This window comes from Centropristis striata, chromosome 15 (genome assembly GCF_030273125.1).
Source record: "Centropristis striata isolate RG_2023a ecotype Rhode Island chromosome 15, C.striata_1.0, whole genome shotgun sequence".
NCBI lineage: Eukaryota > Metazoa > Chordata > Actinopteri > Perciformes > Serranidae > Centropristis > Centropristis striata.
In genome coordinates, this window is record NC_081531.1 from 8783159 (window position 1) to 8810879 (window position 27721).

The window sequence follows — 27721 nt, forward strand, 5'->3', positions numbered from 1 at the left end:
TTTTTGGAACATGACAAACCTCTCACCAAGTGCAATCGGAGACTTGTGTTAGTGAAGGTTACTGTGTTTCAACAGTGTGAAGCAGACTGGAAAAGTCGGTGGGTGTCAACAGAGAGAAGGTGAGAGATTCACAGTGAAGATGTGATACTGCAGACTGCAGATATTTCTTATTCATGGGGTTTTCTACAGACAAATTATCAAGTCTCCTTTGCTTGCCCCGACCTCTATTTGTGCTGTGCTGGTAACTCCACATTAACCCTCATGTAGTACGTCTAATTGCACAAATGCCTTTGCCTGCAGCCAAACCTTTAAAGTACTCAAACATTCCTATGGAGAGTAAGGCAGCGGTTACATCTCTCGGAAATCTGCTCAGGAGGGTGACACTTTTTCCGGAGGAAACATATAAATCAAATAGATTACACTTCTTGTTGAATAAACACATTACTGAAGAATTATGTGAGTCGCATTTCTTGACAGATGTTTTTTTAAAGTCACAGAGAATTTAAATATGTTGTGGTTGTCACCGCAACATAAACTTATTGTGTCAAATTTTATAATGAGATGCTGCCAGGATGAGCCAGTTTCAGTGTTGATTTATGGCAGAAACCATTTGGGTCTTTAATCTAAACCTTTTCATGTTTTAACTCATTCACACCCTTCACTCCTTAATGGATTGTGTGATCTAAATAAACCTGACTGTTTCAGTTAAATGTAAAAGTTTAAAAAAGATTTATTACAGGATTTGTTGGACTGTTTTGAATATTCTATTCTATTATGGATTACACTTTTAAAGGGGACATTTTCTGCTATTTTTTATGTCCATACTTGTATTTTGGTTTACTACTAGAACATATTAACATTTTTTAATGTTCAAAAAATACATTGTTTTCCTCATACTGTGTGTCTGAATATACCTGTGGTCACCCTCTGTCTGAAATGCTCCATGTTGGGGCTTGTTTCTTTTTCCAAATAAGCCTAGTTTGTTATGATTGAGCAGTATTTCCTTGTTTTCCCACATCTGTGCCAAGTATTAAATTAAAGGTTAAGACACGCTCTCCAACCCCATTAGGAGCTACACAGTATGATACATGCACAATGTAACCGGAGCTGTGGAATGATTGTGTGTCACCTGTTGAGACTTTTGGCAAGTATGGACCAGATTTTACTCACTGTAAAAAAAAATCTGTTGCTTTTACAGAAAAAAAAATGGCAGCTGTGGTTACCAGAATAATTCTGCAAAAAATACAGTACACATGTAAACAACTTTACAGAACAACTTAATTACAATAAATTACAATAAATAATAACTGAAGGTTAATTTACTGGTATTCAATGCCCAATAAGCAAAATCTGCATGTACATTTTGCATAAATGATTAGTATAAAAGCAGCATAATCCTGTCAAATTAGCAGGACGGTATAATCTACAACTTTACAATGTATTTTTTTTTTTTAAATTACTACAGTTTTAGGATGTAAAATTTACAAGTTGTTCTGTAAAGATGTTGACATATGTACTGTATTATTTACGGAAATATTCTGGTAACCACAGCTGACAGTTTTTTTCTGTAAAAACAACAGGACATTTTTTACAGTGCTGTAAAGGTGTTGTATCCCAATGATTTGACACAATATGGCACCCTGACTTCTCTGCACGTCACTGTACTGGCTCCATAGATGCCTTTCTACCTATATACTGTAAAGTTATGACATCACAACCTCACAGAAGTCCTGATGGCTCAGTTTCTGTATCGGACTGTGCATTTCTCAGTGGAATGAGCATTTTGATACTTTCACAGTAGTTATATAGCACCTAGACCAAATGTTTAATTAACAAAGGCACTTTTTTACAATATCAACACATTTTTACAGAATTGGAATATATGAGAGAAATATGAAGATGGGGCTATACAGTGGTGTAGTGGTTAGCACTGCAAGAGGGTTGCCAGTTTGACTCCGGCCTGTGGCTCTTCTGTGTGGAGTTTGCATGTTCTCCGTGTGTCAGCGTAGTTTCTCCCTGGGTACTCTGGCTTCCTCCCACAGTCCAAAAACATGCAGCTTAGGTGACTACATTTCCCATAGGAGTGAATGAGAGTGTGAATGGTCTCTATGTGTCCTGTTATAGTCTGGTGACCTGTCCAGGGTGTACCCCACCTCTCACCCAATGTCAGCTGGGATCGTCTCCAACCACCCGCAACGAATTCAGATGGATGAAGATGTTCAGTTCTTAAAACACATGGACACATTCAAGTCCATAATGTCGTCTTTAAGAGCAACATGTTTGTGCAGCTAAGAGTTTGCTTTTGATTTGAAGGCATTACAAATCTAATATATATCTTTTTTTCTTGAATTGAAAGCTGATTTTTATTCTTCATTTCAAAGCAGCAGCATGCACTGTGATTCATAGTGCACGGTAACATTTAAAGCATGGATGGCCTAAACAATGCTGCTTTTAAACCCCCAAACAAGCTGACATTTTGAAGCTTCCCATCCACCGGTGGCTATTTTTCAACCTAAATTTACCCTGCGTGTTGTACAAAGTTTGTCCTCTGTGAGTTTAAGTGGCAAAGTGCAAATGGAAATTCCAGTGCTCGCTAGAATGGCTCTCCTTTTCCTGTCTACGCCCCAGTGTTTCCTGCCCGCTGCATGACTAGGTGTGTTGACTTTGAGATTGGAGTGTCTGACTTTGGGGTACGTACTGGTCTGACTGTGGGAAAGGGTGTTGGTTTCTCCTGGTCATCCACAGACCAAACACTAATTCTCCACTTTGAGCTTCCTCTGCCTCCTATATAATCTTTCCCTCTTCAAACTGAATGGATCTATTTAAAATGTAGCTCTTCCTAATTAGAGGCCTCACAGCCGGCATCTTAAGTCTTCTTTTGTCACAAATGCAGTGTATACTTACTCTTTGTGTTTGTGCAGCCCTGTCATAGACAAGTCCATTAGTGCTATTAGCTGCCATGTTAGGTAACTCTGCCCTTTCTAATGAACCTCAGCACACAGAGGACCTTTTGCTGTGGACTTCCTCGCTTCCTGTAAAGGTAAATATTATGTGTTTTTCACTGCATCCACGGCACGCATGTGTCATGACTGTGATGTGTCCGTGCGTCTGCAAACCTCTCTGGAGGACTGTGGGATTACTTTACAAACTGAGCCTCACAGAGGCCTGCCTCACTGCACCTGAACAATACAGTAGTTCATTCATGGACTAACTCCAGCCTTCTCTCACTGTGATAAAAATCAAGTCTTTGTAAGCCTCTGCAGAGATGAAGAGAAGGAGAAAAGGGGTATCCAGTTCTCAAAAGAAGTGCATATTTTAAAATAACAGTCTGTGCATAAATTCCTTGGACCTGACTCATCCTTGTGTATCTTCAATGTGAACAAGTGTATAACTCATTTCTGACAGCAATAGATTAATCGGTTTCACTTTATAATAAGGTGAATAAAATAATGGCTTGTTTCTAAGAGGTGAGTAAGGTTCAATAAGATTCAAATACTCTGAATCATCAAGTCAAGTATAGGTAAGAAAGTATGATATGTATGTGTAACACTTACTAATGGTCCATTACTTCATATTGAAGGAAGGGGAGGATTAAAAAGGATACTGGTGCCCCCTGAAACAGAAAGTTTTCCAGCTTGCTGGGCAGCTTTTATGGCACTGTAGCGTGTTTTTTTTACTTTAATTTAAGGCTCTAGAGGGCACTTGATCACATTTTCTTCATTGGAAGGGCACATAAGGGGACACATCATCACATTTTGTTTACTGGCAGGGCACCCTAGAGGGTACTTTATCATGTTTTACAACCCTGAGTCTAATGCTGGGCTTACAACAAAATATTTTCACAGTCCCAGACTAAAAACTGAAAGCCTTTAGTAAACTTTGGAGTATTACTGGAGTCATGGTGTGCTCCCGTCATCTCCATCATTAAGTTTAAGGTAGTAATCTGCTCTGTTTCATATCAGTCTTTTCCTAGTCTTGGGTTTGATATTATCACAAGTTGCAGTGACGTAACACAATCACCAACCAATAGATGAGCAGGGAAAGGTCCCCGGTTCAGACCGGCCAGTAAAACCACTTCCACAGGAACAAGGAACATCACAATAATGCTAGTAAGCTCAGCCCTAAATAAAAATATAGTGAAGTCATATATTTACGGCAACAAGCGGGATTTTTGGGGGCGTTTCTTAGTAAAGAGAACAGTAAGGAGACCCAGTTAAAATGTATAAATAAATGTATACATAAATAAGTAATAAATAATCAATGATTAATGTATGATTAACTAAATGAAAGTTGATAGATCTGATAAATATAATTATTCAATTAAACTAATTATAATTAAATTGGACATAAATGTATATCATGAATTCATTTCTAAATGTTCCTTTCTTTTATTCTTCCTTATATCTATTTTTACTGTAAAATAGTCAACTTTTCATGTCAGAAAAACAGAAACCCTTTTTCAACTTTGTGAGGGGCATTTTGTGGCGTCTTCTCTTCTTTTTGTTTTTTTCCTTCTTTTTCTTTTCAACACAAACCACTGCAAACACTAGAGCAGCTGGAGCCAAAAGCTGCTTCTCCTTCAGTTTGTAAGTTTTTGCTAAGAAAAAAATTGCACGATGGGAAAAAAATGCTAAAAGAATCTAGTTGTAGTCTTGTAAATAGTTTCCCAGCAAGATTCACGGTCCGTCTAAATCTCAGTCTGAGACTAAATTAAAAGACATTTGTCTTTAGATGTGAGCAGGTGTGAGCTGATTGTTTTGGGGAGTCTTTTCCAAATCTGGTGTATAGGTAGCATAAGTTGTCTAAAACAGAATGTAATAAGTAATCATTTGTGACTACTTATATTCAATTGAAAACGGCACAAAGACAATATATTTAAGCTTGTAAAACTCAGGTAGTGGTGGGGTTAACAAAACTGATGCAGTTTTAGTTGTGTTTTAACCACATGCTAAACAACTAGAAACTAAAATATGTTACCTTTCAAATGAAGCCTCGTACATGCAGTTTGCCCTAGTTTTTCTGCTTTAACTTTTTCGGTCTAATTCTTACTCTTTCAACAAGACCCTAACACTACCTGGGCAGGTGGGTTTTAAGAGCTTAATGTTCAAATTGATAAACTTTTGTATTTGTAAATATAAACTCTGAATTCTGAATTTAATACATTCTGTTTTTATTTACATTTTACACATCGTCCCAACTTCTTTAGAACCTCGGTTGCATTTAGTGGCAGCAATGACTATGGAATGTTACCAACCCATAACAGCTAATTAAGAGCTGTTTGGCACCAACATGGCATCCTCTGCCATCCGTGTGAATCAGCTAAAGTTTGCATGTGCTGTAAAATATGGGTACATGTGGTTGGTAGTCTGGAAAAGTATATAAAATTCAGTCTATTTTTCCATCATAAGCCTATTTTTATCACTAATGCAACAGAATATGACATATGGAAGTGAACATGAACAAATATGTGCTCTGATAATGATCCATGAGATGAAAATCCAGCTGGTTTATAATAAAGTAAACGTACATGTAGGCACACAGATATATGCACAGCATGTGGTGCATAATAGCATCTAGCTAAATCAAAGGCTCAGTTATGTAAGCGTAAGACTTCTGTAGTGTGAAAAATAACATCTTTTCAAACTATCACTGGCTTTGCTCTTAAGTGAAGCGATCTCAACATGAAAGTCTCCTAAAATAGATCAGCAGAAAGTAATCAAGTTTAAGAATCATTACTTAATGGAGACTCTGCTGGGTGTATTTGGATGTGATGGATGGAAACAGAGACAACACAGTGGTATGAAGTGATTAAATAGGTTTATTTGATTTACAGACATGTACATTTCCTATCAACCCCCCGAGGGAGCATCACAGTTCAGTTCTACAATAATATCTTTTGATTTCTCTACACTTCTCTTGTATTGACTTGCTCTAAAAATAAAAATAACCTCTGTTTTCTGCTCAACATCAGAAATAGGTTTCTTTATACATGATTCTTGTATGACAAGAAATAGCACATTCTCAATACATCACTTCAGTGATTATTAACATAGAATTACTCGGACTTATACTCCTAAAGGATTGGTGCTAAATCAACTAAATTTGGCAAAAAAAAAAAAAAAAAAAGTGAAACTCAATTCATGACCCATCTGACCAGAGCCAACGCCCCTTCTCATGATCGATGACAATATGTCAGCACGTACTGCACTGTGAGCATGAAGTGGCAGAGGCTGCGGAGTTGATGCTAGGCTATGGTTCAAATAAATCCCTGAACATTAAGTGTGCAAAATGGTTTGATCAGTTAAAAAAAACATTTACAAGAGCTACAAAAATGGATGCAAAAGTATTACACCCTAAACATGAGACCAATATGTTGCCTTAAAACCATCACATTGCAGTTCCTTTTGTGTGTAATATGTGTGAGATGTCCAATTCATGATCACAGTAAATAGGAGGAATCTTAGTGATGTAAAAAGGTATTGTGTTGTTTCATTGTGATACAAAAGGATGGACAAACAGGGCATCTAAACCCAAAAGACATACAACAAAGTGTATACACAAACCTTAAACTTCCCTTTATAGAGTATTCTTCATTATGGTAACAAACAAATAAATACATTGCATCCAAGCCATCATTTACAATATATTAAAGTTGCTGCGTGATATAGCTATATATATCTCTATTGTAAGTTATTACAAAATCATTTGGTAACAATAAGAAAAAAAGAAAATCAATAAAAGGAAGGTAAGAAGCTTAGTTCATTAAGAAGATGTAGGTGTGTAAACACGTCAGGTTGGACAGAGTCACATTCAGAGAGCTCCACGCAGTTGGAGAGAAGCTAAAGCTAATGATCTGGCAACAAGGACACAGCCCACACAGCACCCCACACACAGCCAGTGAGTCATGCTCACACATCAATGCTACAAAAACCACCTCGACGTTTCCCTTTATTCCTCCGCTAAGGTCATTCCATCCTCCTCCTTCTGTGTTTTCTTGGAGGTCTGCAAAGTGCTTTTTTTCCCTTTATGCGCCAGCTTTAAAACCTTTGACTCCATTAGTGGCTTCAAGGTTTCAGTTAAATTGTATCCACCAGGTAAAATACGACAAAACTATCCTTCAGGGGAGCTTTTAATGAAGGTTTTGCTGAAATTTATGTATGTACAAGCAACTGGCAGAGTTTTTTTTTTACTTCTCTGTGGGGGCAATCAAGTTGCATAATTACAAATAAAATGCAAATACTGTAACTAAGCAAAATCATCAAATACTGAAGCTTGGTCAGTGGCACTGCACTTCAAAATATGACACTCTGGGTATCCCTCTAGCATCAGGTTTGGATGTGTCAGGAACGGTTTGTCTTTTTCTGTTTGTTAAATGCATAGTGACTTTTTTAAAAATGAACTTTTGTGTTCCCAGGAAACGCACAGTTTAGGTAACAACAATCCTTGGTTAGGGTTAGGATATAAGAACAGGGTTTGGGCTTAAATAATTACTTTCTTACATAACTACTGGACGCAGCTATGAAGGTGTCATAGGTTACAGATAATACGATTGTTTTACATATCTACATGTATCAACATTGTCAATTTTTGGTTTCAAACATAGACTGTATATAAAGATAGGCGGCCTGGTAGCCCCCATAAAGTGAAACCAAAACATGTTGTTCACCCCCTAGTGGTGGGCTGCAGTATAGTTTATAAACCCCGCCCCCAAGTACACATCCACATCCATTTTTTCCCAAAGACGGTTTCTGTCATTTAAAAAAATTATTGCCCTGATGTTTGTTCAAGAGTTCATTGTTCAGACACATTTGCTTTTTTTAGTCATTTGATGCTATAAAACTGGGGTGTCGTGATTGACAGCTGTAACTGACTTGCGAGTGTGTGGTCGGGGACTTGATACCGCAGCTCCACTGATCATTCCTGCATGATGACTCCAGACTGGTTCAAAATGTTCTCCTGTGTTTAACCCTTCTGCAACCAATTCCATCCACCTTAGACGGACTTTACGCTCTTTATATGGCGTTAGTTGCATTGGGCATCTAATAATGACATGGATGGGTTTACATCGGAGTTAGTTGAACATTGGTGAGCCTCATATAGAAGCTAAAAAGTTCCTTTTGTGCCTCTTTCTCACACCGAGGGGCACTGACCAAGCTTCAGTATTTGGTGAGTGGGAACGTTTTTTTCTCTGGTGCAGGTACTAAATGGGACTTCAGCTCCTGCAGTGACATCTGAGCACATGCTGGTCTGGTTTCAAAGGGGGATTCCTCTCTTATCAACAATTAGAGCTCACCATCAGTCTAACTTGGGGTGGAAGGATTTCCTGTTCCTGTCTGGGAATTTGATTTCGCCCAGTAATAAACTGACAACTGTGACTCCAGCTCTTCTAAAAGCTCCTTTCTTCTAATCGTGGAATGGGATATCTACAATTTCGAGGGGGTGAAAGGTTTCTTTTCACAAAGCCTGCTATTGTTACCGGTGTGGACCGGACTGGAATCCATCATTAAAAGCGACTCCGTCTCTGTGTGGGAGTTGTGTCCAGAAATTCAAAACCAACCATCAGAGAGCTACCTACCTACCTAACCTCGCTCACTGATAAGGCAGTGTGGATAAAAAGGTTGGTTTCCTCAAAAAATGTTTGTATTGCTTCTCATGTACACAAAAACACAGGTGCTACTCCTTAAAAGAGTACTTTTGGGAAAAGCATGTACATTATAAATTATAAAATATATAGTCCAGTGTCCGCTTTAAATCGCCCTGATTGCATCATCGTCCTTCTGAAACAATCATAGGCAGAAACCTCCAGTTTCAAATCCAACATCACACACACAAAAGTTAAAAAAAATAAAAAAGCACAAGAAAGAAGTTTCTTGTGAAAAATAATGTGCAGAAATCTCTCATCTCTGTCCTGTTCTCTGGCACTGTCTACGCTGATGTAAGTGCTAAAAGCTAAACATAAAAAAACACATGTGGGGGTCAAAAGAAACAGCTGTTGATGAGAAAGCTCCAATTCTTAAGGCTGATTCACTGACCGTCAGACAGTAACACTTTTTGGCTCTTGGTGTAACGGCTATGTTTACATGCACAGCTAAACATCGAAGGATTATGAGAATACTGCATTTATCATGTAAACATTGTATTTATGTTAGACGTTGTTAATACTGCCATTAATATGTGCAGAGTAATCTGATATTTGTCACATTTTGGAGACACTGAGAATTAAATTCCTGCACATAACTTGAATTTTTTGTACAGCTTCTGTCTGTTTACAGAGCAAAATGAATTGTGGATAATTTGCATGGGAGCAACACCAATAGGAGCTTTATGACTGCAGTTTACAGATGAGGCTGCTTCTACTTTCTAGCAAATATAAACAGCTTAATCACACTAATCATATAGCCAACAGCTGAATTATAGTGTGCATGTAAACACAGTCTGTGAAGAAGTCATGAGGGATGTTGGTGGTCAGTGCAAAGTCTGAAGGAATGTAATGACGCTATGGCACTTGGTGCAGATTGACAGCCGATGTAACAGACAGACAGAAAGACAGACAGACACATAGAGACAGACGAGCAGACAGACAGGGCAGGTTCATGGTCAGCATTCAGTAGTATGGCATCAGGAGTCAGAGGGGTCACGGGGGGGTTTCGCCGCCCCACCTCCTCCCTGGAAGGTTCAGCGGATCCTCGCAGACAGAGGTGACGAGGACACCAGCTGTCGGTCGGCGGGCTTTGGCACACCGCTGTGCGCCTTCTCACCGACCTGTGATTTAGAGACGTTTCAAGGAGGGGCAAGACGCTCCCTCATTCCAGTTCTGAGCGGCCTCTATGAGAGTGTAGAAAGGAAGAGCAGCAGGAGCCAAGAGGAGGAGGAGGAGGAGGAGGAGGAGGATGGCGGTGACGGCGGTGAGGAGAACATGGACGTGGTTTTAAAGAAGTGGAACAGCTGCCCTCGCTTTTTATCTCCATTTTGTCATCCTTATTGAGTTTGGTTGCTCCTTCAGACGGCTCCTCATGTGGCTGTCACCTGAGAGAGAGAGACAGAGAGGAGAGGAAACGGTGTGGTTAGAGTCTGTCCTCACCACAGGACGTTCTCATGTAATTAATGTTGAGGTCGAAAGCTCCTGGGCCATCTGTTAGGACCTTCCTGATAACGCCTCACACCAGGACCAGCCTGTGACCTAAATATTTTGCTGCACACAGCATACCAACACATAAACACTTTGTTTAATGCAGACCCCCCTCCTGCAATCTGTACAAGCTATAAGCCACTAACTCACAGACGCTGTTTCTCCAGACTGGGGCTTTACTTTCGATGTTACTGTTTCTGCCTCAGTGTACATACCAAATATATAACTAAACATATGCATAGAACACCAGAAGGAAAGGCTTAACCGTAAAATAATGCTTCTAAGCGTTTCAGCAAGAATACACACAGCATACACTGCAGAAAATATGATGAAAACACTTTAAGGCTGACCAACTTCCAAATTTTACTTGCGTGTTGTTAGATGTTAATATCCTTAATTAACCTATTAATGTAAAGGTGATATATCTAATATTGTTACAGTATGCCAGTGGTGGAACAAGTATTCTGATATAGAAATAAAGCTTTGTAAAAATACTCCATGAAAGGCCAAAGTCCTGCATTCAAATTCATGAAGAGCAAAATGTCCTTCAAAATAAAAGTACCCATTATGCTGCTTATGGCTATTATTAGTGTTACATTATTATATGTTTAGTTGTTAGATCATCAGCAGTGACGCAAATGGATTATATTATATTAATAATAATTATATGTTTTTGTAGAGCTATAGAAAGTAATGGAGAAGACGTGTAAAGTAGCATAACATGGAAATACTAAAGTAATGTACAAACAATGACGGGGTAATGCATTACAAAGTAAGAGATTACATTTGTCTATTTGTAACGCACTACTGAAACTAGATTCAATTTTAAATGCAGTTCACATGCTGTTAAAACATCCTTTTCTCATAATCTGATAATAATAATATGCAGACTAATGTAAGGTTTAACATCATATTGTTAGTTGACAATTACAGGATAAAACATCTCGGGCGATGTTGCAGAGTAACGGCACAAGCAGTGTTATTAAATACTTTCTAAAGGGATTAAATTACTATTGCATTACTTTTTAAGTCAAGAGTAATGTGCAATATATTATAGGTAACAACCCCAACACTGTGTACAAGTAATTATAAACCGCACTTAGGTAAAGTACTTAATTTATTTCCTCCACCGCAGTGTTCTTCAGTTTCAAGAAATTAATTGTTTTGCATTCTCTCTCTGCCAAGAAAGGGATAATCCCTTTATTCAAACACAGTGAATCTCATTTACAATTCTGATACTTTTTCACATCTGTTCATTTGAGCACAAAAATCCTACCATGGACTAATAATAATAATAATAAAAAAAGAAATATTAATATTATGGTGACACTTTATATTAAGGTCCTTGTAATAACCATTAATTAACAAGTAATAAGGCCCTTGTGAGTCCTTACAAGATGCTTATTAACATTAATGTGTGTTTATAAGCTTATATAAGTGTTAATAATGGCATTACAAACACCCATGACCCACCCATTATGTCTTTGCCATGCCTTTATTAATCTTATTTTGTTTGCTTATTGATATTAAAATATACTTTATTGCTCATCTATTATAAGTTAACTATAAGTTAACTATGCTTTTTGCAACTACCGGATCTAAATCGAGAACAATGCCTTATTACTTGTTAATTAATGGTTATTAAGGACCTTATTACAAAGCGTTACCAATATGATTTGTTAATGACTTCTTCAAAATCTCCTCCAGTTGTAACTAATTTTCATAAGAGGTGAAAATGCAGCACCAGAGGTGGGAAAACTGCAATTGAGTTGGAGATTAGATCATTAAGCTTTCAAGGGTCCAGGCTTGTGATCTCTCCAGATTGGAGGACAGAGATAGTGGTTGTCCTGCTGTTTGTTTGCAGTCTGTCATTACGGTGCCCTGGATGCTCCAGTACACAAGCTACTACTGCTGCTACAATAGGATTAGTGCAGGGAGCTCGGCGGAGCGATGTTCCAAACTAGAGTCTCACACTCTCAAACACACACACACACACACACACACACACACACACACACACAGAGTGCATGCATAGACATTTACGTACACACTCCTGCATACATACGGACACACTGCTGTGTGCCAGAAACACAACAGCCCCATTAAAACGAGGGTAATAGCGTAAACAGGAGGATTAGAGGATCCTCGACAACAATGTGTTTGGTTGTGTTGATGCAGACCCAATCCTCTCTGGAATGAACCATTTCCCTCAATTATTAGTGTCAGTTGTTGCCGTAAACTGTGAATTGTTTATGAGCCAAACTTGAAATTAAAATGCCAGCGTGACATAGAGAGATAATAATTAAAGCTGTGAATGCTTTGATACGTGTGAGATTGGCCTGCCTCCTCGCTGCTCCACTATTACTGCGTTGGAGACTGTTGGCTTCTCAAGCAAAGGGGGAGGTCTGAATGGTCTGGCAAGCGAATAAACTCTAATCAAACCGACGTGTAGTGGTTTTTGGCTGGGAGGATTCAAATCATGTGGGCTGACATTGCTATAGATTTGACTGGCTTCTCATTCAAAGACAGATGGTAGAAGCGGTGGATGGTTTGGTGCTAGTGTTGTCACGATGCTGGAATTCCCAACTTTGATACAATTTGAAAAGTATTTGATACTATTTTCAATACCACTGGGAAAACTGAACATAGCATACCACATTTAATGAGATAATACCATGACAAATCCTGCATATTACTATTAAAGTAGAACCAATATATCAGTTGTCCCATATTATCTGCTAATATTGACCAAAATCAGTATCTAGCCTGGCATCGGCAGACTAATTCGCAAAATCTGGAAGCTCATACTCTATTTTTAAATTTCCAAGGGGAAACATGACCCCCAACCAATCAGAGCAGAGCAAATAAAACACGAGCTTGGTAGATTCGACTGGTTTTGGTATTGGGCCTCAATAATCCCATATTGGCTGGGCCCTAATTATGATATTCAAGTGGATCGAAAGAGACGAGTGACAAGAAGACAGCTCTGTGATTAAGTGAGAGGTTAGGCGGGCACTACTGCTGTGTGCGTGTGCGTGTGCGTGTGTGTGTGTGTGTGTTAACTCTGTCGGAGAGAAGAGAGCAGAAAGTGCAACTTGTACCTGTGTATTGAGACTTTGAATTGAAACAGTATCTATTATTCAGAAATGATATGTATCGATACTTTGACATTTTTAATAGCACTATTCTTAACATGAGACCAAACTGTAAAAAGAAAGAGATCTAAAATTTGAGGGTGTTTGAAAGCACTGTAAGATCCACAGCTCACACAAGAGCCTGGCTGCACACTGTGAGTGTGTATATGTGTGTGTATGTGTGTGTGTGTGTGTGTGTGTGTGTGTGTGTGTGTGTGTGGTCTGTGGTCATCGCCCTGCCCGGCACCATGAACCCATTCTGCTGACTGAGGTCTCATAGCTTTTGTTGAATGATAAGAGTGCGTAGAAGGAAAGTATGTATGTGCCTGCAGCTGTACAAACACTTCTAACAGTTAAACTGCGACTAAATCAGAGTCCTGCCTCGTGATGCGAGTTTCCTCTCAGAGTAATATGGGATTGTGGTTACAGAATAAATGAGTGTGAAGCTCCGCTGTCACATCTCATGCTGATCTTTTGACAGCCCCAAGCCTGGGGATGTCCTCTAGTTATCATGCAGTGTGGGGTGAATGTGGTCAGCACAGGCCGCTTCCTCCTGCAGAGGAAGTTAATTGGATCTCAGTGTATCTGATCTCCATCTGGGATTGCATCAGCGGAGATTAATAGCTTGCGATGTCTAACAGCTTAGGCGATTACTGCTTCTCTTCATCCTCATTTATTCAGCGGTCTTTTCTCTCCTCCTTTAAATTCCTCTTCTTCACTTCCACTCTTTGTCAGAGCCGAACACGTTGTCTGTAATCTAAATAGTCTCCTTAATCCACCACAGCACAATATCTCCTTTTACCTCTCCATGTTCTTACTTAATTGTTTCTCAGAGCAGCATGTTATACCTCCGGGAGCAGTAGTCAGAGTCAGTGTGAAGACAGAACACTTGTCATCAAAGAGCGGATGAACTGTGAACCGATTGATCTGTGAGTCAGACCCGAGGGAGGAAATATTGCCTGTCACTGATTGGATTATCCTCCAAAACAAATTTGTTGAAAATCAATCCCCACAGAGCGCCGCGGTGGCTCACTTCAGAATAGAAATGATCAGTTTGCAGACATATTCAACTCTGACCTCATGTTGCTGTAATCACTGTTCTCTATAATTAGCCCTGTTTGACAGCGGGGACAAAATGCTTTAGCTGCTGTGTGCGACAGAGGACTGATGAAACCCTCAGGCTGAGAGCAAACTGCCACTGAAACCTGATATGTGTGGCAGCTATGTGGGGGCCTTTCATGTCACCTGTCATTAGCTGTGCATACTAATGTCACCCTGCCAGTGGTAATGACTTTGCAGCACTTAAAGTAAAAGGCCGATCTGGTAGTTTTGCATATAGTAGCCCATTAACGACACAGTAGGCAGGAGGGATTAAAGAGATCAATGTCCTGGTATTTTTGTTCGTATCCACAATTTGCTCTTATTTGGTTTGTATCCATTGATTGAGGAGTATGTCTGCAGACCTGGAGACTGCAGATTCAGACCTGCAGTTCTGGACCCCTTTGTATTTTGCGACAGCTCCCTCTATTTCATTGGAAGCACTACAAACTAACTTTTGTTCCATGAAACCAAAGCGCGGTGATGAGTAATTTTAGTATGTGCTTTAAATAAAACATGAATAAATGATTAAAGCAATGAAATGGATGTTATGACAAAAACATGTATGGGCCTACGTTTTCATACAAGCATGAAACTCTTTAGGCTACATATTGACATTTAGTGTACTTTATGCAAAAAGTTAATTTGTATGCATTTATGTATATCATGTAATACACCTACACACATGTTTTTCCTTTATTATTCATATTATATATCACCAGTGTTTATATCACTACATGGATATTAGGCTACTCTAAAGCATATATTTAGAGATTGGACAGAAATTAAGCTCATCCAGTGCAGAAGATCAAAAATGTATTTTTGTCTATTATTAGGTTTTGGCCTTGTTTATGTCTGTAAAACGGTCTAAAATTATTAGTTTTGATTAATTAATCACTCTCTTTTGAGGATTCTGAGATGCAAGAGAAATACAAGAGGTCCAGATCTGCAGGTCTGAATCTGCAGTCTCCGGGTCTGCAGACATACTATTGCATTGATTTCTGGGTATATTTGCTTTACTTCTCTTGCTTAAGAGAAAAGTGGTGGAGAGCACTTCTACCAAGATAGGGAAAAAACTGCCCACAAATTGCAGGAAATGTAGATTTTAAAATGTAGGAACAAAAAAAAAAAAACATGTACAAACATCACATAATCCAGCAATAAACAATTATCATGAAGTGATCATTCTGCACAGATTTAATAGTTTGGTGCATCTGACAATGACTTCTCTTATTTTCCTCGTAACAGAAAATTAAGAGACAGTTGCTGCATGAGGGCCATTACGAATCACTGATATTCCTTCAGACTATTTTCCAAAGCATGCCACAACTTCTTCAAGATTGATTTTCTGCCTTCGAGACAGTCATTGTCTCCCATTCATCAGTGCACAATGCAAATCAACTTGCAGAGCGCTCTGAGTTGCTTGTGATGGGTGATCCATCACACTATTACTTCTTTTTGGGCCAACAATGTTATGTGGTAACGCAGCTGCAGACATGAAGTGTTTGGAACAGTCTCATTGTTGGCACATTCAAGGACACTTTGACACTGCAGATTTAAAATGCGTTTTCTTATTGTTTGTAATCCCAGCCATATATCTCTTGAATTATTATCTACATTCTGAATACTATGGAGTCGTTTTTAGTCTCTGCATTTCATTGTCCAATTCAACATTGTAATACAATAAGACAATAAAGCTGGACCTTGAACCTCGAATGCAATGCTTTTCATCAGTCGATGCTCAAAAGTCAGATGCCAGAGTGTCCTTGAATGCACAAAGGAGAACATTTTTACAATGGTAGTAACTGACTTATAGTTGATAAATGTCCCTAAAAGTACAGACTTTGTTCTAAAGTGAAATTAATGGTTGTCTGGAAGGAAAAGTATAATTCTTACAATGTAAATGAAAGCTTGAGAAAATAGTCAGCAATGATACAAAGTGTTTTTGTGATTCAGGGGATCATCCTGCCTACCGCTTGCAGGAATTTGCACCTTTGTACAATTTTTCCAGCAAACCGGCTGTTGCCTTCAAATACTACAGGGAGATGTAACTGGCACATCACACTGCTACCTCAACTGAACTCTAACCATTCTGTAAGAAATCCCACACACCTCTATTTCCTGGTGTTCACACATTTTCATTATGAGAAACTCTGGTGAGAGGACTTGTCAACAAGTTTGTGATCAAACTTGATGACATACAGTCATGGAAAATATTATTAGACCATTGTTTTCTTCAATTTCTTGTTCATTTTAATGCCTGGTACAACTAAAGGTACATTTGCTTTGACAAATATAATGATAACAACATAAATAGCTCATAGGAATTTAATTTAAGAGATGATATCTAGCCATTGTCCATTGTTTTCTTGATAATAACCAAAATCTTTATCAAGAAAACCATGGAAAATGGCAAGATATCAGCTCTTAAATTAAACTCTTATGAGCTATTTTTGTTCTTATCATTATATTTGTACCAGGCAATAAAGTGAACAATAAATTAAAGAAAACAAGGGTGGTCTAATAATTTTTTCCCTAATTGTATTTAAATCCTTGCAAACGATAAATAATTCAGAATAGTTGGAATCCTGCTGAAAATATAAAGGGTTTGTCTGTATTCTGACCTTCTGCATTTCACATTGAAGACACACACACAGAGCATTATTGGGAGGAGGCGATAATAAACCTGACAGTATACATTCATGACCTATTTTTTTCCACTCTGTGTACATACACTGTTTTTACGAATGTTTAAAGGACAAATAAACCCAAATAGGGTTACAAAGAAAAGACTAGGAAGGACCTTGAACTTTTGGTTAAACGTGATAACCTTTGCAAATATGGCTCAAGAGATTCCTTGTCCTTCTAATCAGTGAGTCAGAGTTTAATCTTGTTATTCTTTACCGGCCGCTACAGTAGCTCCCCATTGTCGGAGCAGAGTTGGCTGGTGTGCTGCCAATTATTGTGTTTTTCTTTGCTTAGTTAATAATTAGAGAGGTCTTGCACCATGTGTGTGAGTCTGATAAAGGCAGGAAGGAGGGAAGGCAGCTCAGGACTTGATAAGATGCCAGATAGTTGGTCAAATAGCCACCTCTTTAAAAAATGCCTGGACCCTCCCAGAATACAATGGCACTTGAAATGGATCAGTCATTTGTGTGTCTTTATGTGTATCACCTCCAGCGTTTTACACTGTCATAAAGCTTTGGATAGTTTTAGGTCAAAGTGACTTTTAACTGCTGAAAAATCTTGTTTTCAGATCTTTGTTCCCGCTAATGAAAGAAGCGCGGCATGATGCTTCCCAGCTAATGAGAAGAGAGTGCAATAAATGTTGATGTTCCAAGACCTTCTGTTTGTTAGCAGCCACTTCAACTGCTCGTAGAACCGCTGATGTGGAAAGCACTAAAGTGTTAAAGTGTCTTTAGGAGAAAAGGCAATTTACCTGGTCATACCTTGACTGAGGAGGGTGGTCGTGTCAGCTGGCTCAACCTGAGGAGAGAGGAACAGATTTAGGAATTAAAGGGATAGTTCAGGTTTTTGGGAAGTTCGGAAGGGATACAATGGGAAAAAAAATATTGGACAATCCTTTTTCTTCAATTTCTAATGTCTGGTACAACTAAATGTACATTTATTTGGACAGATATAATGATAACAACAAAAATAGATCATAAGAGTTTAATTTAAGGGCCATTTTTTATGGTTTTGTTGATAATAACCAAAATCATGATCAAGAAAACCATGGAAAATGTCTAGATATCAGCTCTTAAATTAAACTCCTATCAGCTATTTTGATGGAAAAGTCCATTTCCAGTAGTTCAAGTCAAACAGCCCCAACCAAGTATTAAGTCATATAGATGGACATACTTTTCAGAGGCCAACATTTCCATATTAAACATACTTTTTGAAATTTCTTTTGTAATATTAAAATATTTTTGAGACACTGATTTTAGGTCTTCATTAAATGTAAGGCATAATCATTATAATTAGCATAAATTAAATAAATTAAGACATGAAATGTTTCATTCTGCATGTAATGGATCTATATAATGTGTTATTTCCACTTTTGAATTGAATAACTGACATAAATACACTTTTCTATGATATTCTAATTTATTGAGATTCAACTGTATTATCATAGTATAAACTGATGTGATTTTTTTTTTAAATGGCTAAAAAAGGTTTAGCTGCTGCCCAGTCCACAGCAGTACATTGCTTTGCTTTTTGTTTCCTCTCCTGCTTTGATGGTACAAAAACATTTCAAAAAATCAAAACCATCCCTAAATGGATGCACAAACATTTTCAGACAGATCTTATAAAACCACATTTAATATTTATGACTCTCTTTTTCCATCATTTTCCCCCAAATCCCTTCATCACATGCTAACTGCCTGCTTCAGTCTGTCAGTCATCACAGTCTGCTGGTCCTCCAGGCGGCAGAGCTCACCCTGTCCTGACCCACACTGAATCTGTATTGTCAGGACGCACTGGCATGGCAGATGAGACGGTTCTGCTCTCACACATCACTAAGTGTAAATGTGGACTGGGTGAATGCGTAGAGGGAGGGGGACACGCACTGAACCTGAGCTATAAATGGCAACCCAGCAGCCCAAAAAAGCTAACAACCTAGAAATAATAATGCACTCTTTAAGGCTGGAAATAGAAAAGCGCGCTCCAGTGAGTAACTCATTCGGCTCCGCGCCTTTTATAAATAGCGCTGAGTATCTGAGGACACACTCGAAGGAGGGGGAAAAGAAGGCGCAAATCGCTCAGTAAAGTCAGGGAGAATTTATAAACTGGGGGCTTTATAGCGTGAATGGAGTCTATAAATATCTCAGTCATGAAACAACCCTAGTTGTACAAAGTTGTGGATGCTGTCATCTTTCTTGGTCCCCGAGGCGCTGTTCGCAGCTTCTTACATAAGAGCTGCTGTGGTTTAAGTTTGACTTTTTTATTCATTGGGATGTTACAAATGTGTACAGTTCTATAGAGGCCTTTAGAATACTATGTTAGGTATGCAATGGTATGTTTGCTCTCTCTATATATACCTGAATGTACTCATACAAGCTGGTGTATGATTAACCCATCTATAGTTGGGACAGACTAGCCAAGTACACAGCAAATATATTCCATGAAAAGGTTTGGTATCACTTCTCATAGTGTAGATTATCCCCATTGATAGCTGACTTCCTGTTTGTTACCACGGATTAATGACTTTGAACCATGTATAACTGTAGAATTGCTGTTTAATAACATGTATCTATGACTAATTACCATTTATAGCTGCAGGATTTCTGTTTATTACAAAGTACAAATGACTTATTACCATTTGTAGCTATGAAGTTGCTGTTTATTTCTATGTATTAATGAGTAATTACCTCTTATAAGTGCAGACCTACTGTGTATTACTATGTATTAATGAGGAATTACAACTAATTGCAAACCAACTGCAAGTGCAGACTTGCTGTATATTAGTATGTATTAATGTCTTGAATTTAATGTTTCCATTCCATTTCAGACATTTCCAAAACACAGCATGAAAACTGATGTGCTGCAGTGAGAGTTTATAGCGATTGCTAACTTTCAACTCTGTTCCTAGTTGGGCTTTCACACATTTTACAAGACCAATTAAAAAAATGAGGGTTTTTTTTGTTTTTTTTGTTTTGTTTTTACAATAAAGCATATAAACATGCATGTAAAAAAGTATGAACCTGAAAATGAGTACAGTGTGTCCCCTTTAGAACTTAAAAACATTTATAAAGGGGGACTTATCAGAAAGTTTCGATGCTGTATTGGCTTTAAAATATAAACTCTACGCAAAAGCCAGCCTCCACACACTATGTTTAGGATCATATCTGTGAAAAAGGACAAACAGGAATAACCTCCCAATGCCTCCAAGTGTCTCCGTTTCAGACTTTTTCACTCCATCTGTTGCCGTCTTAGCTTTGCCCTACAGCATGTAGTGTGAAAGTGAAGGGTTTGTGGTTAGACATAGTTTGAGTGAACATGTGCCATCTGCCCACACTGTGCAATAATGTAATGTGGTGAGATAGCTTGAACTACATATTGGACCACAAACTAGTATCTATTACTGGCACGGCGCCAAGACTGTGACTTTTCTTTTTGTCTTTGTTCTGCATTTTTTTTCTTTTCTTTTTTTTCTCCCTTGGACCAGACCCAACAGAAGCCACAGCACGGCTTTGTGGTGCCTTAGTCCCACAACAGGAAAACTCAACTTCTGCATTCAACCCATTGGTGAACACACCATGCACACACAGCACATTTTCTACACTTCAGTCCTTGACCTGACAGTCCTGGGATTCGAACCGGTCACCCTCTGGTTCCAAGCTTACAAATAAGCTAAATTTGTACTAAAAATCTCACTTTATGGGATGTTTAGGCGTGGGAACAACATCGACTAACTCCACAGGGTGAAGACAAGGCGATTGCAGACAGACGTCAGACATCAGACGTCCATCCTGTCTAAAAATGTCCCTCATCTTCAACAGGAAGGAAGTCATTTCTGAGGGTGCTGGCACCAGGGGAGTAAGTCAATGTGATAAAAAAAAGTAGGAAAAAATAGTCGGAGAGAAACAAGAAGTCATGTTTCACCATCTAAAGGAGGATGACTGTGTTTGTTTTAGCCTTTTAAGGCCATGACCAGCCTCCATGCCTTCTGGGTTCACGTTTTTGGTGTTTGAAAGAGGAAAATATGAATGCATGAATGAGAGGCGAGGTAGCTGCTAAAAGTCTATGTAAGCACACTTAAACAAATTGATGGCTAGAACAGCTTGTGTCAGCTCTGGAGCACTTTTAGCTGACTGGGACTTTCTATTGGCTCCGAGGCATTTCTGACTCTTGCAGGGTTGGCACCATTGTTGGCATCTCTGGGCTGCTTGTCCCCGACACACGTCAACCCCCACCAATAGGGTAAAGAGTACGACACTGTCCAGAAAAAAAGTCTCGGCAGGGCAGAATAACAACAATATTGTTGCTGCTGCTTCTCGCACGGAGGTGGTATGTTTGGATTTTTGGAGCTCTTACTCAGAAAACCAGTGGAGGACATCTCAAGCAAGTCTTAAATATTTAAAGATCGGGTGACTAAATAACAAATGAAATAATGATGAGTTATTCAAACAATGTCTGAGTCACTTACTGTTTCTCGGCTTTCTCCCGGTCATCCAGGAAAAACAGCGCAGTGGCCAGGAAAAACATGCCCCCCAGGACGATGATAAAGGGACAGAGCATGAGGGCATAGCCCAGACTGAGGAACCGCCACAGCGCTGACGTAGCGTAGCTCTGCTGAAGGGCGTCGGAGATCTGCACACGGGCACGCCACCACACACACACAATGACACACACACAGACACAGACAGACAAAGAGAGAATGGAAGAGATTTTATTCTCACTAATCGTCAACCCAAAGTTCTTAAAATATCCTGTCAGGCTCTGACTTTCATCGCAGCAACAGATAAAAATGACACAGCATGATGTAAGATGTGGTTTGTGTTTTTTCCAACAAGGCAGTATTTCACAGCTAATAGCTCATATTGCTGTCGAAGGCTTGAGTAACACTGGCGTTCAGTCTGCCGTGTGTGTCGCTGAGGAAAACAACAGCTGGAGAATAGTGGGCGTGAAGTGACCATTTCTGCCTCCCAGTGTCACTCACACAGCAGCTCCCAAACACTCATAGATCACTGACTGACAGTCGTGAGGGAGGAGGAGGCTGCCGATGGTAGCTTTTAGCAGATTATGGTGTATGCATGCAAAGAAGGAAGAAGAGGGGGCGTCTCTGTGTGAGCGAGAGTCTGAGCGGCCATAGGTCACCCTGGCTGAAGCACATTGATTATATGTTAGAGTCAGCAGAATGAGATTCTCCACAGAGAGAGCTGGAGAACTGCTGACAGGAGGATGTGGGAGGGGGTGTATGTATGTGTGTATGTGTGCATGCATGCATCATGACAAGTGATCACAGAAAGAAGAAAATAAATAAAATACACGTGTGTGGTGCAGGTCAAGCCGCTGTGTGTGTGGCCGGTGCAGAGCTATTTCATCAGGTACAGTAAATTGCCTGCAACATGCACGGTACAGCTTAGCTAAAAATACATAGTGAACTGCTGCATGTCTAATTATCAAGCTAGAAGGCATTTCTTGGGAGATTGCTGAGAGATTGTTCCTGGCGTTCCCCTGCCACCCACTCTGCCTACGGCCATGTCCCACTCATACAGTATAGGAGGAGTCCATTATGTGGTTCTCGGGGGATTCTTATGTGACAACTGCTTTGGTCTACGTGCTGATGGAAAGAGATGTTGGCACAAGCTCAGGAGGATTTCAGATGCACTCTTTTACATAACAGGAAGAGGTTGCTGTGTGGCATTTAGGCACCAATATCTGCAGGCGTTCCCACAAAATGCAACTGGGAACACCACATTGGTTTGTAGAGTTGAGCACATATTCTGCAGGTCTGTTTGGCACACTTGTCCAAACCAAATTGTGAACCAAAAGGACTGAGTCACTCGCTCACTTTCTCCTGTGGTTGCTTAGCAATAACCACCAGTCTGTTTTCCTTGAGATTCTCCACTTTGCTCATTCACAGGATCTGTGCCAGTCTGCATGGGTGAGTGTGTATCTGCCCGCGCTCAGAGTGCGTCACGACAAGTCCATCGCACTCGCGTGCTAAACCTCAGATCAGGATCTGAGGCAGTGAGTGGTGACGCACTTGGAGCATTCTGGGCCTTGTTGGTCGGGGTTTGTGGAGGAGTGAGAAACCCCCGGACATTCAGCATGTCACTCAGAGAAGAGTCGTGACCCCGGAGGCTGCATGGAGAACCGGGGTGGCTAGCCCACTGTGGGGCTGTGTCTGGGTAATTCTGGCTGGCAGCGTGTGTGTGTGTGTGTGTGTGTGTGTGTGTGTGTGTGTGTGTGTGTGTGTGTGTGTGGGCTGCATTATTCTGACATTCGGAGCTAGTTGAATTATTACCAGAGCACTTGTAGTCTCAAAATCCCTCATTACACGTTGTTAAGGTAAAGGTGGGACCAGCAATTATTTGTATAATCAATCCATTATTAATATATTTAATTATTTAGTCTATGAAATATCAGTAAGCATTGGAAAAGTGGTCATCAAAAGTTCTGAGAGCCTAAAGTGACCTCTTCACATTGACCAACAGTCCAAAAGCCAAAAACCTCTTTAATTATTCATCATTGAATTGATATGAAACAACTCTATTCACAAAATTTTGAAGCTTAAACCAGCATATGTTTATAATATTTGTTTGATTAATGACTTGCTTAATTCTTTTTTCTGTGGATCAAATAATCCCTTAATCCCCTGATCTTTTCAGGACTGGTTGCAATATTTATATCTGTATTCATATCTGTAGAATTAGCATGAGGCAGACTGAGTCACACAGTATTTCAAAGTACTGCATCTCTTAATGTGTCAATGGGACGCTTGTACAATATAAGATGACACTGGGTTGTATTTGATCTGCAGAAATAATACAGCACCCGTCTTTGAGTCGGATTCTGTTTCCCAGAATTAGGATTTTTTTTTTTTATGGCTGCTTTGTTTAGTCTTTTGAAGAGCTTGTCAGTACTTGGAGATAACTTACTGCTCCTTTTATCTGGCTTCCACAATAGTTTAACATTTCTATTTAAGGAAGAAAAGAAAAACAGGACACTTTCTATGCAGCTCGACAGACAGCTGCGTCTGTTGCCAGCCTGTCAGGCCCCAACAGAGGATCTCGAGGATCAGTTTGATTCACTAATCAAAGACTTCCACTTTGCCTTTGTTAACATGACCCAGGCTGTGAGCCAGAGGCACAACAATAAAACGCAATGTAAACACATGACACTAAAGCAGTGTATTCTCTCCCAGCAATTCACTGGCACCAGACTACATCAAAAAAGTTAAACATTAGGGTATGATGTGAAGATTTTAATATGCAGTAAGGCCGTTATTACGGCATCTTTTATGCTAAAATAAGGCATTCAGAATGTGTACCTCCATGGCATGGGCAGATTATGAAGCAATGGGCCCCTGGACACATGCAAAAGGCCTTAAACCTCTGCTATATAGGAGCAAGACACACAGACTTTATTGTTATTTTGTGTCTCTGTGTGGTTTTGAGTGTCTTTTTTTTGCGGTCAATTCTAGTGTCTTCCTGGTTGGTACGGGTCTCTTTGAGTGACATTTTGTAGGTGAAGGCCAGTAGGGGCCCATTACACTTCGGGCTCCTGGGCCTGTTCCTGGCAGGTCCATTCAGTAATCCATCCATGCTCTATCGAGTTACTATTTAACTTCAGAAATGTTCATTCTCTTTTGGGAATGACAAGAATGCTGCTTGACAGTCTGAGGTGGATCCTGTTTTACACTCCATTAAGTAGCGAGCAGCGCTTGTATTTCAGTCTCCTGGATGTTTGCATCGAGTTTGGATGGTGATGGTGGCGGTGGTGGTGGGGGGCTGTTGGGGGTTGGAGGAGTGACTGTGACCTTGAGAGGCCTAGCTTCACCAGTTAGAAACACTCTCTCATCTCCAGACCAATCACATACAGTAACACGGCCCCTCCTGGGAACCGTGAGATTTACTAGAAAACGCCACTGACAGCCTGAAGAGCAGTGGTGAAATCACGACTCTGTTCACCAGCCCTCCTGAGACGTGTGCTAAAAGCTCCTCTTGTACCTCACTTTGCACTGGCCCACTTAAAGCAAGGGCTGAACTGGTATGTGAAAACATGGTGTGTATGAATGGGGTGCTTACAGATAGACTCAATATGTGAGTTCCAGTGAGGATTCAAGGCTTGGGGTAAATCTTAACAGTCCCATATTGTAGAAAAGTGACATTCCCATGTCTCTTTTGGTTATAAACAGTGGTGGAAAGTAAGTACGTTCATTTACTCAAGTACTGTACTTTATACTTTATACTTCTACTTCACTACATTTTGAGGCAATTATTGTATTGTTTTACTCCGCTACAATTAGCTGACAGCTTTAGTTATTTTTCCAGGAGATTTAACATAAAAACATGATAAATTGAAAGTGATTTTTGTATATTTTCTTTTAATTAAAGCACATAACAGTATATTAAGTAGTTAAAATGAGCCCTACCTTTAGACAATTAAAACACCAATTAATAATATAATAATATATTTGGAATTTAAATAACAATCTGAGTAGGTTCATTCTGCATAACCAGTACTTTTACTTTTGATACTTTAAGTACATATAGATGCTGATACTTTTGTAGGCTACTTTTCCTGAAGTAAGTTCTGAATGCAGGACTTTGACTTGTAGTGGAGTAATTCTGCACTGGTATTGGTACTTTTACTCAAGTAACAGATCTGAATACTTCTTCCACTGCAGGTTATAAATCAGGTCTTGGTGCTGTATAAATACTGTGAAATTATGAAAACACTTCCATCCATGAAGGAAAGCACACAGCCTGTATTCAGAAACTGAGTCATGTCAGGATTTCTGTAAGGTTGTGATCTCACATTTCTAATATTTATTTGTAGAAAGTGCAATCCTTCCCTGGCTGCAATGAAGGTGCATAGCCTGCCAATGTGGAAGAGCCGGTAAGATTGAACAACCAGAGCAGACTGGTTTTGGGAGGGGAAATAATGTGTTTTTGAACATTTAAGCATATAAACAAGTTCACGTAAAAAACAAAAATACTTGTATGAACCTGAAAATGAGCATAATAATACATTCCCCCTCACACCCTGAGTCTTACCAGGCCTATCAGGTACGGACTTCCTGCGTCTCCCAGGAGATGAGAGGTGAAGCTCTGAAAGGCGACCGCCGTGGCTCTCCTCGTGGGGATGACGACAAACTGCACAGAGAGAGAAATGGAGGGTGAAAAATACAAGAGATGATGTGAGGTGATGGAGAGGTAGAAAGATTCACTCAGCCATGTTAAAACAACTCTTTCAGTCTTCAGTTATGTACTCAGAGCCCACCTCAATGGGTCAGACCTGTCAGTCACAGTAACAACGTCAGTAATCTCTGTCTCTACATACACACAGTCTCAAACGTGATTACTAATGTAGGCCACTGGCTGGTACACCAACATTAAAGAAAGCCTCATTTCATTTAGTTCACTTTTCACTTTTAGATACCCAAACAAACATCAGAGAAATCACTTCCCTCCATCAATCAATTTCAGTAAAGATGGTTATTATCATCCCCACCCAAACTGTAGTCCACTCACACATTTCATAAAACTGTGTCTAATTGGGTGACCGCTGTTTGGTGTAGTTGGTTGCAGGAATTTCCAATGACCAACTGGATAAGTATAGGTTCCTGGTACTTACCATTAAAATGTCTGCTGTTATGGCCCAGTTAAGGAAAAGCAGCGTCTCTCCGATAAAGATGCAAACCTTAAAAAAAAACAAGAAAAAATCATCCTTTTACTGGTGCTAATTAAGCTCACACAATTTCCACAACACAAAAGACTCAAACCAGACATGAAGCCAAAAGAGGAGGTTTGCAGATATTGCTACTGTGTGTGGGAATAAAAGTGCTTTGGTTGCCGCGGTTTCAAAACATGTTATTACGCTGTGGCCCAATTATACATGGAGGTGCAGGCCTTAATTTTGGTCCCATTGAGCTGAGCATTCAGCCGACGAGCTGAAAAACATCAGATGATAAGGGTTGTTTATTCTTGTCAAAGCCGTATATTCAATGTGGAAACATTTTAACACTTCCTAAGTTTAGATCCAGCTGCAAGGTTTGAATTTACGGCTTGTGAATGGGTGTAACAGAAACTTTAAATTACAGGTCATATACAGCACTCTATATGCATGTAGGTGACTGTATATACACGGGTTGGTACCAGCTGGTGTTGCAGTTTGCCACTTTCTTCATAACAGACCCAGAGGGATTTGGTTGCAGGAGAATCTGTCTGTATTGGCTGGTTTCTTCTGGCACATTTTAACACGGCAAGTTGAAGTGTTTCCTGCTGGGGAATAACCCTTCTGCCGGTGTGCCAGACCCACAGTGCAGTACAGAGCTACAGAGGGAGTCTGACAGAGGAGACAAGCGTGTTCTGAGAGCTGTGAACCAGACACCGTGACCGACATGTTGCCTCTCAGAAGAGAGAAGCCCAGCCTTTCCTCAGATTAGCTGTGTGTTGACGAGACAACAGCTGCGAGGGGTCAATCGTTACAGCCACGTCACGCCTTATAATACGACACATCTGTCAGTGCTGCGCCGTGAAACCTGAGCTGATCACTTACAACTGCTGCTGTACTGTACGATGATTTAATACGGTACAGTAGAGCAGTCTGAGAAGGGGTAAAGCCACACGTTTAAAGCTGTAATATGCAGCTTTTACACATTAAAACAACTACTTGTGTTATATAT

General features: G+C 39.7%; 1 protein-coding gene across 2 annotated transcripts in view; it reads right to left on the reverse strand.

The window, feature by feature from the left end:
* Positions 1 to 5800: 5800 nt before the first annotated feature.
* spns2 (SPNS lysolipid transporter 2, sphingosine-1-phosphate) overlaps positions 5801 to 27721 on the reverse strand; it is an 87399-nt gene continuing 65478 nt past the window's right edge. The window contains exons 9-13 of one of the 2 annotated variants that reach the window (XM_059351461.1): positions 26671 to 26736; positions 26091 to 26189; positions 21512 to 21675; positions 17811 to 17847; positions 5801 to 10026 (exon numbers count right to left, since the gene is read on the reverse strand). In XM_059351461.1, coding sequence (XP_059207444.1) covers positions 10012 to 10026; positions 17811 to 17847; positions 21512 to 21675; positions 26091 to 26189; positions 26671 to 26736 — 381 coding nt within the window. In that variant the 3' untranslated portion in view covers positions 5801 to 10011. Of the gene's footprint in view, positions 10027 to 17800; positions 17848 to 21511; positions 21676 to 26090; positions 26190 to 26670; positions 26737 to 27721 lie in introns of both variants that reach the window. The other variant, XM_059351462.1, reaches the window with a different exon arrangement.